We start from the raw sequence: 13,898 nt of genomic DNA on the forward strand, positions 1-13,898 counted from the left end.
GCTTACTGAATTTCGTCTGAAATAAACTGTTTCCAAATTCGAGTTTTCTGCAAAGAAGAAGATCCCCACGAAATTGAAGAACTGGCGCTCGTGCCAAGCATTCGCGATGGAAAGTAGATCGTCAGATTCCTATTTCGTATGTATTTTTCACTCGGAATAAAAGATTTTCGTGGCAAAACATTGAGAGATTTTTGAATCATAGTTTTAGAGTATTCCTGCAATTCTGAGGATAAAAATCTACACAATATAGAAGAACATGCCGTATAACCTGTATTAGAAGAGCCGGCTTATCTATTGTTCCAAGGCACCTTCAGAGGGCCTTTCTATTAGAGTATATAAAATATTTTCATATACGGAATATTTCTCATTGGAAAAATGTACGGAAATGTTTGATTTTTGCATAAAACATTTTGAGGAGGGCTCTTCTATTAGAGGGGATGAGCTAATATTTTTCCAAGCTCTTCGGGACCCTTCTAAAACAGGTTTTACGGTATAAATGTTTCAAAACATTCGTATTTTAATTGAAAAGGTTCTCACAGGATCAGATTATTTGTCCAGGTTCAATATGTCAACCTCAACGAAAGCAGATACTCTATCTCTTCGATTTTATCAATCCCCTAAAGGCGTATCGTAATTTCAATTCATTCCATCAGCACTCAAATAAACAAAAGCTTCCTTTTCGTTGACCATCTCTTTCTACGGGCGGTCAACCATCCCCGCCCGTCTGAGAAAAGGTGTCCAAAACTGTATTCTTTTTGCTCCCCCCAATGTGTGTTGACCATCTTTCATCGAAGAAATTCGATTCCATCCCCGATTCTTCAATCCAACACTTCATCAAAATTAAATATGACCTGAATAAAAACTATTATAATTGAGATTAGTAGTCTCAAGATAAATTTCGATGTCCATATTTCGAAACATAGTTTTAAGAAACTAGTTACATTTGAATTCGTAAATTATAGAGAAAATTAGGGATTGAGATGAATTTATTGAATTGTCATCTTTTTTGATTTTGAAAATTTTCAAATATCCTTCTAAAACAGTTTGAAGTGATTGTTTTTGTATATTATCAAAGAATCTATGATTTAGAAACTTAATGTCGATTCAACCCATTGCTTCCTTCAACTACTGAATTCTAGATGTTTTCTTTCCACCACTTTTTTATCGGCACTTTTTAGCAATCTTCTTGTCACGAACCACTTCTCACCTTTTTCGTTCCATACCCATATTTGTCTCTCCCTTTGTTTCGACATGCTTCAACACCGTAATCTTGTTTTATTCCGACACACAGTAATCACAACCACAAACAAAAGAAAGGTGGACATTTGAAAATTTGAAAACGGTTTCTAATGCAGCAGTTCTCGTTGTCTTATCATTCGATATATACTCGGAATTGGAGAGTTGTGGGTGCGATTTGGGTTCTGTGTGGATTATGTACAAGTAAGTGAAACCAACAGTTCATTTCAATGATCCTCCAATACTTTGTTAGCTGTACTCCAAACTCTCGCATTGATACATCCCACGTGGATTGGTAATGATGAAGGAGGATACTTTGGACTATATGACTACTGTGGTACCAGTGAATGTCCCTGGAGCCTGTTCCGGTAGAAAGAAAATAGCATTAAGTGATGAAAATCTGTTTTTCAGAGTTCGTCCATTAAGCATGTGGTTTGAAATTTCTGCATTTTTGGTATTAGCTGCTACTGTTCTCAGCTTCTTAGCCATCTTCTCGATTTTGGTAAACTTAGTCTTTATATTTGTTTCTAAACCAATAACGTTTTTTTCAGCTTCTTGTACTTCTTCGTGATCGTCATGCATTCATATTGTGTTCTTGGCTTCATTTCTTCGCATGTTAGTTTCAGTTACCTATATCAATTGACCTTAATGTCATGAAAAAAAAACCTAATGATTTTCAGTCGCGTTTATGCTAGCTGGTTGCATCATTTACCCATACGGCTGGGAAAACCCACGCGTCCGAGAAATCTGCGAATCACGGAAATACCAATTGGGTCTATGTCAAATACGATGGCCCTATCTTTTAGGAATGGTTTTGGTGTTTGATCAGTTGTGTCTTTGTTGCCTTGGTTTCGCATTGGCTCTCAAAAAACCACCAAAAATTCCAGAACTTAGTTCGTTGACCGGTACGTTTTTTAAAAATTGGTTTTGTAATAAATTCGAATTTGTTTTTCAGGTCCAAGTGTGATCAGTAACACAATTCAACCTGTACCACGCCCACGCAAGATGTCTCTGCAAGATTCATTCTATTCACATTCCGGATCTCGTTTAGAACTTTAATATGTTTTCGGATTCCCACCGACTTATCCCACATTCAAATGAAGTTGATTTTATCTATTTTTTTATAACCCATCAATCATAAGGTAACTAACGAACGAGATAACACAACTTTATCTAATCTAATCTAGTGCATAACCACTATAAAAGGGCATGGGAATGTAGTGATTTGGTCATTCGTTTCATTGTCGGACAATGATCTACTTATTGTTTTTAGTGACACTTTCAGCGACTGGTGCTACCTGTTATAGGAATTTCGGACTGAAAAGTAAGTTCAGTTGAAAGAAAAAATTATTTAACAACCAGTTGACTGTTACAGCTTGTCCGAAAGGGTGGCTCCAGTATGATAATACCTGCTACACCCGCCAACCAGATATTCTGAACTTCGAGGAAGCAGTTAAGAACTGTAAAAGAGAAGATGCAACGCTCTTCACTTTTGAAAACTCCTTCGAGCTTGAAGCGATTAGAAATCTATTTCCGGACTACTACTTCACTTGGATCAATGCGGAAATTGAAGAAGAATTGTGAGTTACTAGACTTGAACATTTTGCTAACACCCAATTCATAATTATTGCCATTACAGAGAATGGCTTCACGAACCATTCGAAGAGAAAATCAACGGGAAGAACTCTGTCGCTACTTGCATCGCGTTCTATTCATCTCCTGCCAAAAGTTATAATTACTACTATCCATGTACATCTCGCTTTCACTCAATTTGCGAAAAGTCCCTCGACTCGTTCCATCAATGGGTGAATTGATATTCTTTCAGAATAATGCTACGAAGATTATTAATTGTGTTAATTATTTTTGTTCTTATGAAGAAATGTATGAGCTATTGTCTTCTCGTTTTTGTATTTACCAGGAGCATTCTAACTCCATAGAGGAACGACAATTCTTTTGCATCCCGGTGTAGAAATACGAGCTCCGATTTTTTTTCATTTCATGAAAAAATGGTTTGTGTGTTCACGAAGTAGAGGTTAGTGACCGGAGTGGTGCCTGTTATCAAGAGAAAACACATGAATCACAAATCAACGAAGATTCGCGAAAAGTGTAGAACTGAGGAAGATGATGAAACACTCGATGACAAATGAGAAACTTCCAGAAACGAGTTCTCCTTTATAAACTGATTGAAAATAGATTGCATAAGTGTGCGTCTCTAATGTCGAATTAAAAAAGTGGGACCTGAAAATTTGAAAGGCGTAGCTTTTTTGATCTACGAAAAGGTGCTGCAAAAACCTAATATTTCAGATTTTCGCCTCGTTCAAGCTACTTTCGCAATTAACAAGGGAATGCCGTTCAGAAAGCTCTTCAGAATTTTCTCTAAATTGGCTCACTTTATTTAAATCACGCACTGATGAAATTTTCTTTTTTTTTGTACTTTTCAGTCGATTTTGAGCAATATTTGAGTAATTACGACTTTTGAAAAATTGAGCAATAATCATATTTTGAGAATTATCAGAGCTCACAGGCCAAATCGGGCTACCAAATTTTGTGAGAATGATGTTTTTATCCATTCTGAACGTTTGAAATTCTTTTTTGCACTTCTGGAAAAATTTTCAAAAATTAGTCAAAGAAAGTGTGTGGGACTCTTTGGTGATTTTTTTCAAAAAAAATGTTTTTTTGAAATGATTCGAAAATCATTGCAGATAATAGAAAATGTTCAAAAAAGTGTTTCCCATTTGCCAAACCCCTCGAAAACGACTTTTTAAGTTTGAAAAAAAAAAAAAAAGAACGAGGACCCGAACCTGCATGTGTGCTTTCGTGATCCTCCCTGCTAGCCAGTAGGCTACCGAGGCATGTTTCACTCTTGCACGTAATGCAGTGAAGAAAGGGGAGGAGAAGGGAGGCGACGAGACTGGTGGAAATGCTATAATTTCAGATCGATTTTTCTCGAGTTTCAGCGATTTTTGCAGGTAGAGACTACGTAAAAGCCCATACTCGATTCTATATGTGAGCCAATTTAGAGAAAATTCTGAAGAGCTTTCTGAACGACATTCCCTTGTAAGTTCGGTTTTCCGACGAAAAACAGATTCTAAAGATGCTAGCGATCATTTTCCTACCAAGAAATCTAAATTTTGTTCAGAAAATCCCACTAAATTCACAGAAATAAGTTTCGTTTACTACCATAGTGTTTCTGGGGCAAAGCCTCGAAAATTGACCGGGAAGCCGCCCGCGAAATTTTCCAGGTCCCACTTTTTTCAATTTGACAATATGCGCTCTAATCGGAAAAGACCGAAATTTTAGTAAAGTACGAATTAGACTTGTTATTTGACCGCTAACGTCTCCATCACTTCATTCAAGCTTTTTATTGTCGAATTAAACAAACCGGGACCTGGAAAATTTCGGGGGCGGCTTCCCTGTCGATTTTCGAGGCCTTGACCAAAAATCACTACAGTAGTAAACCAAACTTATTTCTGTGAATTTAGTGAGATTTTCTGGACAAAATTTAGATTTCTTGGTATGAAAATAATCTCTAGCATTTTTAGAATCTGTTTCTCATCGAAAAAGCAAACTTTATTGCGAAAATTGCTTGAACGAGGCGAAAGTCTGAAATATTACATTTTTTCCGCGCTTTTTCGTAGACCAAAAAAAGCGAAAGTTTTCAAATTCTCAGGTTTTTTTTTTAATCCGACAATAGCCATAATTTCTTTTTCGGCAAGAATGCTCCATTCAAGAACAATTCGATCCCAACTTGAAAACTAGACTTGCGAGAGACCACTAGAGAAATGTAGGCGCAGGCAGTGAGCTCGTCCCACCGCGAACCTTCCAGACCCCCCAGGCGCTCCGCCCAAAAATCAAGAACCCCACTTGTTGTTGTTTCACAAAAAAATTAAAAAATATTTTGATCCCTTTATTGTTGCTTCCTGAGTATATAATTTTGTTGTGACTGCAACGTTTTCTCTTGGGCGAATACACTGCGCATTAATGGTGCGCGCTCTTTCCTCCTCTTTTTGTCGCGAACATTCTTTGCGTAGCGATCTCTTCCTTTCCATCTCAATTCTCTACCCTTTTCGGTCGTCGAACCCTCTCAATTTATGCTCCGTTTCATTGTTTTAAAGTAATTTCTAGTTGTTAGGAAGTTAAGAACCCAATTTTATCAGAAAATTTTGAATTTCACCAAAATACTGTCTTAAAATTGTTTTTTTCCCAGATTTTTTGCTACATTTCCGTTATCTTCTACTTCGTTTTTTTTTTCAAAAATAGTTTGAAATTTTATTTCGATCTTGTTCGTTTCGCTCACTTTTTTTTGCTTTTTGCAACCCATTTTTCCTCTCGACGTTATTTTTTTTCAGTAAAATGAGTAAGCACAACGCAGTTGGAATCGATCTCGGAACCACTTACTCCTGTGTCGGAGTTTTTCAACACGGAAAGGTCGAGATCATTGCTAACGATCAAGGAAACAGAACCACTCCATCGTACGTTGCTTTCACCGACTCTGAACGTCTCATCGGAGATGCTGCCAAAAATCAAGTCGCCATGAATCCACACAACACTGTCTTCGGTAAGTAGTATGCTCTCTTGGAGCATAGAAACGCTGGCTTTCTTAACAAGCTGGTATTCTTCATAACTGTTTTTTCAGACGCAAAACGTCTTATCGGACGCAAGTTTGACGATCCAGCTGTTCAATCCGACATGAAGCATTGGCCATTCAAAGTTATCTCTGCTGAGGGAGCAAAACCAAAGGTCCAGGTCGAGTACAAGGGAGAGACCAAAATCTTCACTCCAGAAGAAATCTCCTCCATGGTTCTGCTGAAGATGAAGGAAACCGCCGAGGCTTTCCTCGGAAGCACCGTCAAGGACGCCGTTATCACCGTACCAGCCTACTTCAACGATTCGCAGCGTCAAGCTACCAAGGATGCCGGAGCTATCTCCGGACTCAACGTTCTTCGTATCATCAACGAGCCAACTGCTGCCGCTATCGCCTACGGACTCGACAAGAAGGGAGCTGGAGAACGCAACGTTCTCATTTTCGATCTTGGAGGTGGTACTTTCGATGTCTCTATTCTCACTATTGAGGATGGAATTTTCGAGGTCAAGTCTACCGCTGGAGACACTCATCTTGGAGGAGAAGACTTCGACAACCGCATGGTTAACCACTTCGTCGCTGAGTTCAAGCGCAAGCACAAGAAGGACCTTGCTTCCAATCCACGTGCTCTTCGTCGTCTTCGTACTGCTTGCGAGCGCGCAAAGAGAACTCTTTCGTCGTCTTCCCAGGCTTCGATCGAGATTGATTCTCTATTCGAAGGAATCGATTTCTACACCAACATCACTCGTGCTCGTTTTGAGGAGCTTTGCGCTGATCTCTTCAGATCCACCATGGACCCAGTCGAGAAGTCTCTTCGTGACGCCAAGATGGACAAGAGTCAAGTAAGTAGCTGAATTAATAGCTTATTTTCTCAACCTCTACTGTTCCGGCTTCAGTTTCTGTAGTGTATGCCGATATAATATGAGGATATACTATAAGGACATAACCCTAGTGTTCGCTTTCGGTGCGTTGTCACTTTCTTAGTCGTCCGAACAATTTCTTCAAAACGAAAATTGCATATTTCAGGTCCACGACATCGTTCTTGTAGGAGGATCGACTCGTATTCCAAAGGTCCAGAAACTTCTTTCTGACCTTTTCTCCGGAAAGGAACTCAACAAGTCTATCAACCCAGACGAAGCTGTTGCCTACGGAGCCGCTGTCCAAGCTGCTATTCTCTCCGGAGATAAGTCGGAGGCTGTTCAAGATCTTCTTCTTCTCGACGTTGCTCCACTTTCTCTTGGTATCGAGACTGCTGGAGGAGTCATGACTGCTCTCATCAAGAGAAACACCACAATCCCAACCAAGACCGCTCAGACTTTCACAACCTACTCTGACAACCAACCAGGAGTTTTGATCCAGGTTTATGAAGGAGAGCGTGCCATGACCAAGGACAACAATTTGCTCGGAAAGTTCGAACTTTCTGGAATCCCACCAGCACCACGAGGAGTTCCACAAATTGAGGTTACCTTCGACATTGATGCCAACGGAATCCTTAATGTCTCCGCCACGGATAAGTCCACAGGAAAGCAAAACAAGATCACCATCACCAATGACAAAGGAAGACTTTCTAAGGACGACATCGAGCGCATGGTCAATGAAGCTGAAAAGTACAAGGCTGATGACGAGGCCCAAAAGGAGCGCATTGGAGCCAAAAACGGACTTGAGTCTTACGCATTCAACCTTAAGCAGACTATTGAAGACGAGAAGGTTAGTGCATTATCGATATGTATGATTTTAAATTGCTTTTTTTAGCTCAAGGACAAGATCAGTCCAGAAGACAAGAAGAAGGTCGAGGACAAGTGTGACGAGATTCTTAAGTGGCTTGACAGCAATCAGACAGCCGAAAAGGAAGAGTTTGAACACCAACAAAAGGACTTGGAACAACTCGCCAACCCAATCATTTCCAAACTCTACCAGAGCGCTGGAGGTGCCCCACCAGGAGCCGCCCCTGGAGCCGCTGGAGGAGCCGGAGGACCAACGATCGAGGAGGTCGACTAATTATTTATCTTCTTTTTTGATCTCGGTTTTTATCCCAAACTTTTCCCCCCAAACCCCTATATTACCGATCTTTTTGCCCCCTGTCACCCAATCGTTATTCACCTGTAAGGGTGAACCAATAAAATTAAATATTTATTGTTTGCTTTGTTTCTCAACTAGGTTTCAGTTGGTGAACTGGATCCAGTTCTTAATCACTTATCGTATACAAAACATTGAATAATGGTCGAGCGTCACGTCAGTTTGTCAACTCAATTTTCTAGACGAGTATGTTGCGTGCTGTTGTTAGACTGTCCAAAACGGGTGCAAAAGCTCAGCGCCGTTTCCTCAATCTTCAGGAATTCCAAAGTAAAGAGATTCTAGAGAAGCACGGATGCAGTGTCCAAAAGTTTGTTGTCGCGGCCAACAGAAAAGAAGCAGAAGAAAAATGGATGTCGTTTGGTTAGTATTCAGTATTATAAAAAAAAATCTGAAAAATTTGTTTTGAAAGATTCCTCGAATGTGATGTACTGTCGAATTAAAAAAAGTGACACCTGAGAATTTGAAAACTTGCTTTTTTGATCTACGAAAAAGTGCGGCAAAACGTAATATTTCAGAATTTCGGCTCGCTCGAGCTGCTTTCGCGTTTGAGTTTAGTTTTTTGCTGAAAAATAGATTCTAGAGATGCTAACGATCATTTTTAGACCAAGAAATCAAAATTTTGCTCAGAAAATCCCACTAAATTCACATAAATAAATTTGTTATCTACAGTATCCGTTTTGCTCCGCTCCCTCGTAAATCGACACGAGCGCCGTCTCCGAGATTTTCAGGTGTCACTTTTTTTAATCCGACAAAAAGCGGTAAAAGCGAAACATTTTTTCGTGGGAGTTTTCTGACATAAATTTGGTGTTTCACACTTTATACGGGGAGTCCCCCGGAAATGAACTTTTCGGAAATGAACTCAGTCGAAAATGAACTCGCCACAGAAATGAACTCGGCGGAAATGAACTTGCCGAAAATGAACTCGCCAAAGATGAACTCGCCCGAATATGAACTCGTCAAAAATGAACTTGCCCGAAAATGAACTCGCCCAATATGAACTCGCCCGAAAATGAACTCGTTCGTGGTGGGGAAAAATCTTCGTTTTCGTTCGTTTTTCAAACTTTTTCTTCATTATTTGTCTATACATAAATGACTTAAATAAAAAATCGAATATTTTTCAGCCTACGGGCGTAATGCTTTCAATTATGGCGGCCACGAACGAGTTCATTTTCGGGCGAGTTCATATTCGGGCGAGTTCATATTCGGGCGAGTTCATTTTCGGGCAAGTTCATTTTTCGCTAGTTCATTTTTGGCGAGTTCATTTTCGGCAAATTCATTTCTGTGGCGAGTTCATTTTCGGGCGAGTTCATTTCCGTGGGACTCCCTTTATACGGTATTCACAAAGAAAAAATACGATAACGTTCTATTAAAATCTTCGACATTCTTTAGTATTTGAGGACTTATGGGGAACTGTTTCCACTGCGCCGCCTCTTAAACCGGAACGGGCGACGACGGGGAGATTTCTAGACAAATATTTCTTTAGCATATATGTTTGAATATTATTTTCTTCAGGTAATCATGAATACGTTGTCAAGGCTCAAATTCTGGCAGGTGGTCGAGGTAAAGGAAAATTCATTGATGGCACCAAAGGGATCGGAGGTGTTTATATTACAAAAGAGTAAGATTCCTTATTGAAATTTTACGATCCTTCACATTTTCTAGAAAGAAAGAAGCTCTTGACGCGATCGACGAGATGATCGGGAAGCGTTTGGTGACGAAGCAGACCACCGAAGACGGAGTTCGTGTCGATAAAGTAATGATCGCTGAAGGTGTCGATATCAAAAGGGAAACATATCTGGCCGTTCTTATGGATCGCGAATCAAATGGACCAGTAGTAGTTGCCTCTCCGGATGGTGGGATGGATATTGAAGCTGTTGCTGAGAAGACTCCAGATAGAATTTTCAAAGTAGACTGTTTAAAATTAATCGCAAAAGAGAGAGTGAGAGTGAAATTATTCCAGACACCAATCGATATTCAAATGGGAATGACTGAGGCTCAATCTCTTAAAATCGCCAAGGAACTTCAGTTTGAAGGAAAACTTCTAGGCGCTGCGGCCACAGAAATCAAACGGCTCTACGATCTGTTTATCGCCGTCGATGCAACACAAGTGGAGATTAATCCATTGGTGGAAACTGCCGATGGTCGTGTCTTCTGTGTTGACGCCAAGATGAACTTTGATGATAGTGCTTCATACAGACAGAAAGACATCTTTGCTTATGAGACATTCGAAGAGCATGTAAGTGTTTGACGCTGAGTCTTTTGGACTGGAATAATATCTTGGCCCTCACTGTTATTTTGAAAATGTTTATTTCAGGATCCACGAGAAGTAGACGCTCATCAATTCAATCTCAACTACATCGGAATGGACGGCAACATTGCTTGTCTCGGTTGGAGGTTGCCAACGTTCATTGTTATTAGATTTGTTTTCAGTTAACGGAGCTGGCCTAGCTATGGCCACCATGGACTTGATCAAATTGCACGGCGGCGAACCAGCGAACTTTCTCGACGTAGGAGGAGCTGTCACTGAAGACGCCGTATTCAATGCAGTGAGGATAATCACATCGGATCCACGTGTCAAATGCGTTCTCATCAATATTTTTGGAGGGATCGTTAATTGTGCCACAATTGCGAATGGAGTTGTCAACGCTGTGAATAAGATTGGACTGAAAGTGCCGATGGTTGTCCGTTTGGAAGGAACAAATGTGGACGCTGCTAAGCAAATTATGAAGAAATCTGGACTCAAGATTCTCACAGCTAACAACCTGGATGAGGCCGCCGCGAAGGCTGTCGAATCACTTCCCAAATAATAGTCGTTTGAAATTTCCGTTTTAGCTTTAGCTTCTTCCTTTTTTTTCTCATCTTTTGTGTCTTCCACAGTTTTTTAGAATGATTCCGTAGTTGTTTTCCAATGTATTTTTGATAACTAAAATTTTTGGTTGATCTTCCTATTTTGCCTAAATGGTCAGCAAGGCCGCTCAAAGTGACAAAAAACTTATAGAGGGCCTGAGTACACACCCTGAAACGAATGGTAAAACCCTGTTGTGTGCGGGTGCCTAGTGAGATAATGGAAAATTTTTTACGAGCGACTCTCCCGTTATGTGAAATATTTTTCAAAAATTATAAAGACAAAGCAGTCCCTTATGTGATGTTCACTTACTAAGAATCTGAAGTTTTACATACTGATTTCGTCGACCACATTTGCAGTTTCAATTTTTGCGATTTATAGGACGTCGGATCGAAAAAGTGAACAAATCAGAGCCTAATGAAGAGTCATCAATAATTAATCGCATTGGAAAACCTACATATACACTTGGGCGCTGGAAAAAAATTTTAGCCGAAAAAGTACCGAAATTGGGGGAAATCAGTGAAAATCGCACATTTTTGGTTAAATTTTTTTTCAAGTATTTTTGTTTTTGCTTAAAATTATAGGCTTACTAGTTAGGCAAAAACCCCATGTTTCCCTTCCTCTGGGACACCCGCTTTTTGGCGCCAAATTCAAAAAATTTGGCTAAAAAACAATAAATTGAACACTTTAGAAAATTTAGTAAAAAATTTAAAAATACAAATATCAACTAGGGTCATTTCGAGAGATTTAATATATTCCTGCTCCTGTGGTTGTCATTCCTATTCCGCCGAATAACGGAGTGTCGTTGCGCGCGGGAATTTCAAATAGAGTCGATGATCATTTATTTACTGCACGCTTTCAATTTTCGTCGTTCGAGGAAGAATTAACAAAATTCGCACAAGATTTCTAATGTTACTGTTCAACATAAAACGGAACAAGAAAATACCCCGTACTCAGGGAAATCGTTTCACGTCTAATTAGAAGTTAACCAAATCTAAACTAGCTAATTCTATGTTCTAACGCAACCGCTTTAGATCGGCAAGCCGGCTAGCTAGATTCGCATATCGCCTAGGTAGATTCGCATGTCGTCTAGTTAGATTAGGATGCTTAGGCTTAGGCTTAGGCTTAGGCTTAGGCTTAGGCTTAGGCTTAGGCTTAGGCTTAGGCTTAGGCTTAGGCTTAGGCTTAGGCTTAGAGCTAGGATACCTGAGTCGAGGCGCAGGGTAGCATTTTGGGAGGGTAGTAGTTGCATTCGTCCCATTTTAGTTTGACTAAAACTGATTTCAGTTCAACTCAAATTTTAGTTGCACCAATTTGAATCCTTTTGCTTAATCTGACTTGAAGTCAGATCGATCCCCCCTTTGTAATCTTCTGATTACACGCAGGTTTGCATATCTGACTTGAAATCAGGTCAGACGAGACTCAAAAATTTCATTCAGAGAATGACGGATGCTTCAATCACCACTGTAAGGAGACGATGAGCTTAGGAAAACAACCACGCAAGAAAACAACCACGAATTTCAGTTTCTTCTTTATCGTTTTTTCTAACCCAACTTTTCTGTATGGAACTGTTTTTGTTTTTGTTTTTCAACTTAATTGTAGAACTTTACTAACCCCATTTCAATAAATTATATTTTTTAATTCTTGTGTTCTGTTCTCAACCTGTTTATGAAAAAGAGAACTCGCGTTCGTCGACGACTGATGATTTGCCAGATGAGGATATGATTTTAAGTTTTCAATTCTGACTTGAAGTCAGATTTCAAGAGGCGCTAGCAACGGCTATGATTGCTTTTCAATGAATATAACAAGTCAACTCGATATTTCAGTTCAACTCGAAATTTCAGCTCAACTCAAATTTGTAGTTTGAATCAGATTTTAGGTGCCACGTCAGTTATTAGTTAGATACGCGTTTTCGTGGTGAGACCCATCATACGGTAAAGGGGCGGAGACTTGCCATTTCTGCTCTGCTTCAGTCATTCGTGCCATTTGTCTTGCTGGGAGGAGGTCGTTTCTTTTTTTTTGCTCGTCCGCGCTATTGTGTTCACACCTCATTTATTTTCGTTTCGTGTACTCTCATTTTAGTTTGACTAAAACTGATTTCAGTTCAAGTCAAATTTTAGTTGCACCAAAATCTTAATCCCGATATTCAATCTGACTTCAAGTCAGATTGAACCCCACCCCCCCCCCTTTACGTTGCTGAAATTTGCCTTAAAGTCAGATAACTTGAACCTGCGTAATTTGTTTTTTCCAGGCATTATGGAGATGGTATTTCTCTTTAACCCACTCACTGAAAAAGCTAACAACCTTGACCACAAAAATCTCATTCGTGATTACCTAAAAAATGGGAAAAGTGAGCATGTGTTTTCTTTTTTCCACCATCATTCTCTTTATTTTACAGTCTCCGGATTATTTGTTCCCGGACAGCTGATCTCAATTGTTGTGCAATCGGAAACTGAGCCAACCTTGGAATGGCTCGGAAACTTAGGACATGCTGAAACCTTTGTCATTCCCAGCGAAAGTCCATTGACAATGATTCGTAAAGGCAGAGGTCGAATTATCGTGGATGCGGTCACTAATGAACATGTACTGGATCCAAATGGTGTATCGATCAGTCCAAAGTTATCAATTATTTTTCGTACGTCTAGTTCAGTTTCTGAGATGGTAATTAAATTTGACTTGAAATCAGAATTGGTATTAATTGTGATGTTTTCAGATTGTACTGAACGGAAAGAAAATTTTGATTGCTGAGAGAAGACTCAAAAACGCCGATGAAATAGTGTTGTGGAAGTCGGATGTGAAGCTGCTCTCCTGTTATCACGTGACCTTCTTCAACGAAGAAACGGAGCTGGAAGTTGTGGACATTACCAAAGTGGAAGAACGGGAAGCGCTACTCACATTGCATCGTCTTTCCGCCAGAAATCATCAAGAAACAGCGGAACAAGAGGTCACTTATTTCACTTGCCCTAACTATTACTCTTGTCCGAAGTCAATGCACGTGGCGGCTGAGAAATCTGCGATTTTGAGTAAATTTTCGGCCGCAACGTGCATTGATTTCGGACGAGAGTAATAACTTGTGCCTAACTAACTTGAATTCAAATTTTTTAAAAGAATTGGCTTCAAGTCAAATATCGGAAATCTGACTTGAAGTCAGATTTGGAT

The 13,898-nt window shown here is 39.7% G+C and overlaps 5 protein-coding genes across 5 annotated transcripts; all 5 read left to right on the forward strand.

Annotated features, from left to right (window-relative positions):
- Positions 1 to 1,349: 1,349 nt before the first annotated feature.
- On the forward strand, positions 1,350 to 2,295 carry CBG00455 (the record flags this gene model as incomplete). The annotated part of the gene is made up of 6 exons (XM_045244763.1): positions 1,350 to 1,440; positions 1,490 to 1,531; positions 1,581 to 1,738; positions 1,788 to 1,851; positions 1,917 to 2,141; positions 2,192 to 2,295. The coding sequence occupies 6 exons, from the start codon at positions 1,350 to 1,352 to the stop codon at positions 2,293 to 2,295; spliced, it is 684 nt and encodes a 227-aa protein (XP_045091579.1).
- Positions 2,296 to 2,487: 192 nt separating this feature from the next.
- Positions 2,488 to 3,050, forward strand: Cbr-clec-196 (the record flags this gene model as incomplete). Its single annotated transcript, XM_002632382.2, has 3 exons — positions 2,488 to 2,560; positions 2,612 to 2,816; positions 2,876 to 3,050. 3 exons carry the CDS (start codon positions 2,488 to 2,490, stop codon positions 3,048 to 3,050), a joined length of 453 nt encoding a protein of 150 aa, XP_002632428.2.
- A 2,539-nt stretch (positions 3,051 to 5,589) lies between these two features.
- Positions 5,590 to 7,816, forward strand: Cbr-hsp-1 (the record flags this gene model as incomplete). Its single annotated transcript, XM_045244764.1, has 4 exons — positions 5,590 to 5,794; positions 5,873 to 6,660; positions 6,803 to 7,531; positions 7,571 to 7,816. 4 exons carry the CDS (start codon positions 5,590 to 5,592, stop codon positions 7,814 to 7,816), a joined length of 1,968 nt encoding a protein of 655 aa, XP_045091580.1.
- Positions 7,817 to 8,082: 266 nt separating this feature from the next.
- Positions 8,083 to 10,701, forward strand: Cbr-sucg-1 (the record flags this gene model as incomplete). The annotated part of the gene is made up of 6 exons (XM_002632384.1): positions 8,083 to 8,254; positions 9,407 to 9,512; positions 9,557 to 9,800; positions 9,855 to 10,130; positions 10,209 to 10,281; positions 10,325 to 10,701. 6 exons carry the CDS (start codon positions 8,083 to 8,085, stop codon positions 10,699 to 10,701), a joined length of 1,248 nt encoding a protein of 415 aa, XP_002632430.1.
- A 2,294-nt stretch (positions 10,702 to 12,995) lies between these two features.
- CBG00459 lies at positions 12,996 to 13,806 on the forward strand (the record flags this gene model as incomplete). The annotated part of the gene is made up of 3 exons (XM_002632385.1): positions 12,996 to 13,089; positions 13,138 to 13,400; positions 13,453 to 13,806. 3 exons carry the CDS (start codon positions 12,996 to 12,998, stop codon positions 13,804 to 13,806), a joined length of 711 nt encoding a protein of 236 aa, XP_002632431.1.
- Positions 13,807 to 13,898: the final 92 nt, after the last annotated feature.

The sequence above is a fragment of the Caenorhabditis briggsae genome (genome assembly GCF_000004555.2).
Source record: "Caenorhabditis briggsae complete genome, chrIV, whole genome shotgun sequence".
In the NCBI taxonomy this organism is placed as follows: Eukaryota; Metazoa; Nematoda; class Chromadorea; order Rhabditida; family Rhabditidae; genus Caenorhabditis; species Caenorhabditis briggsae.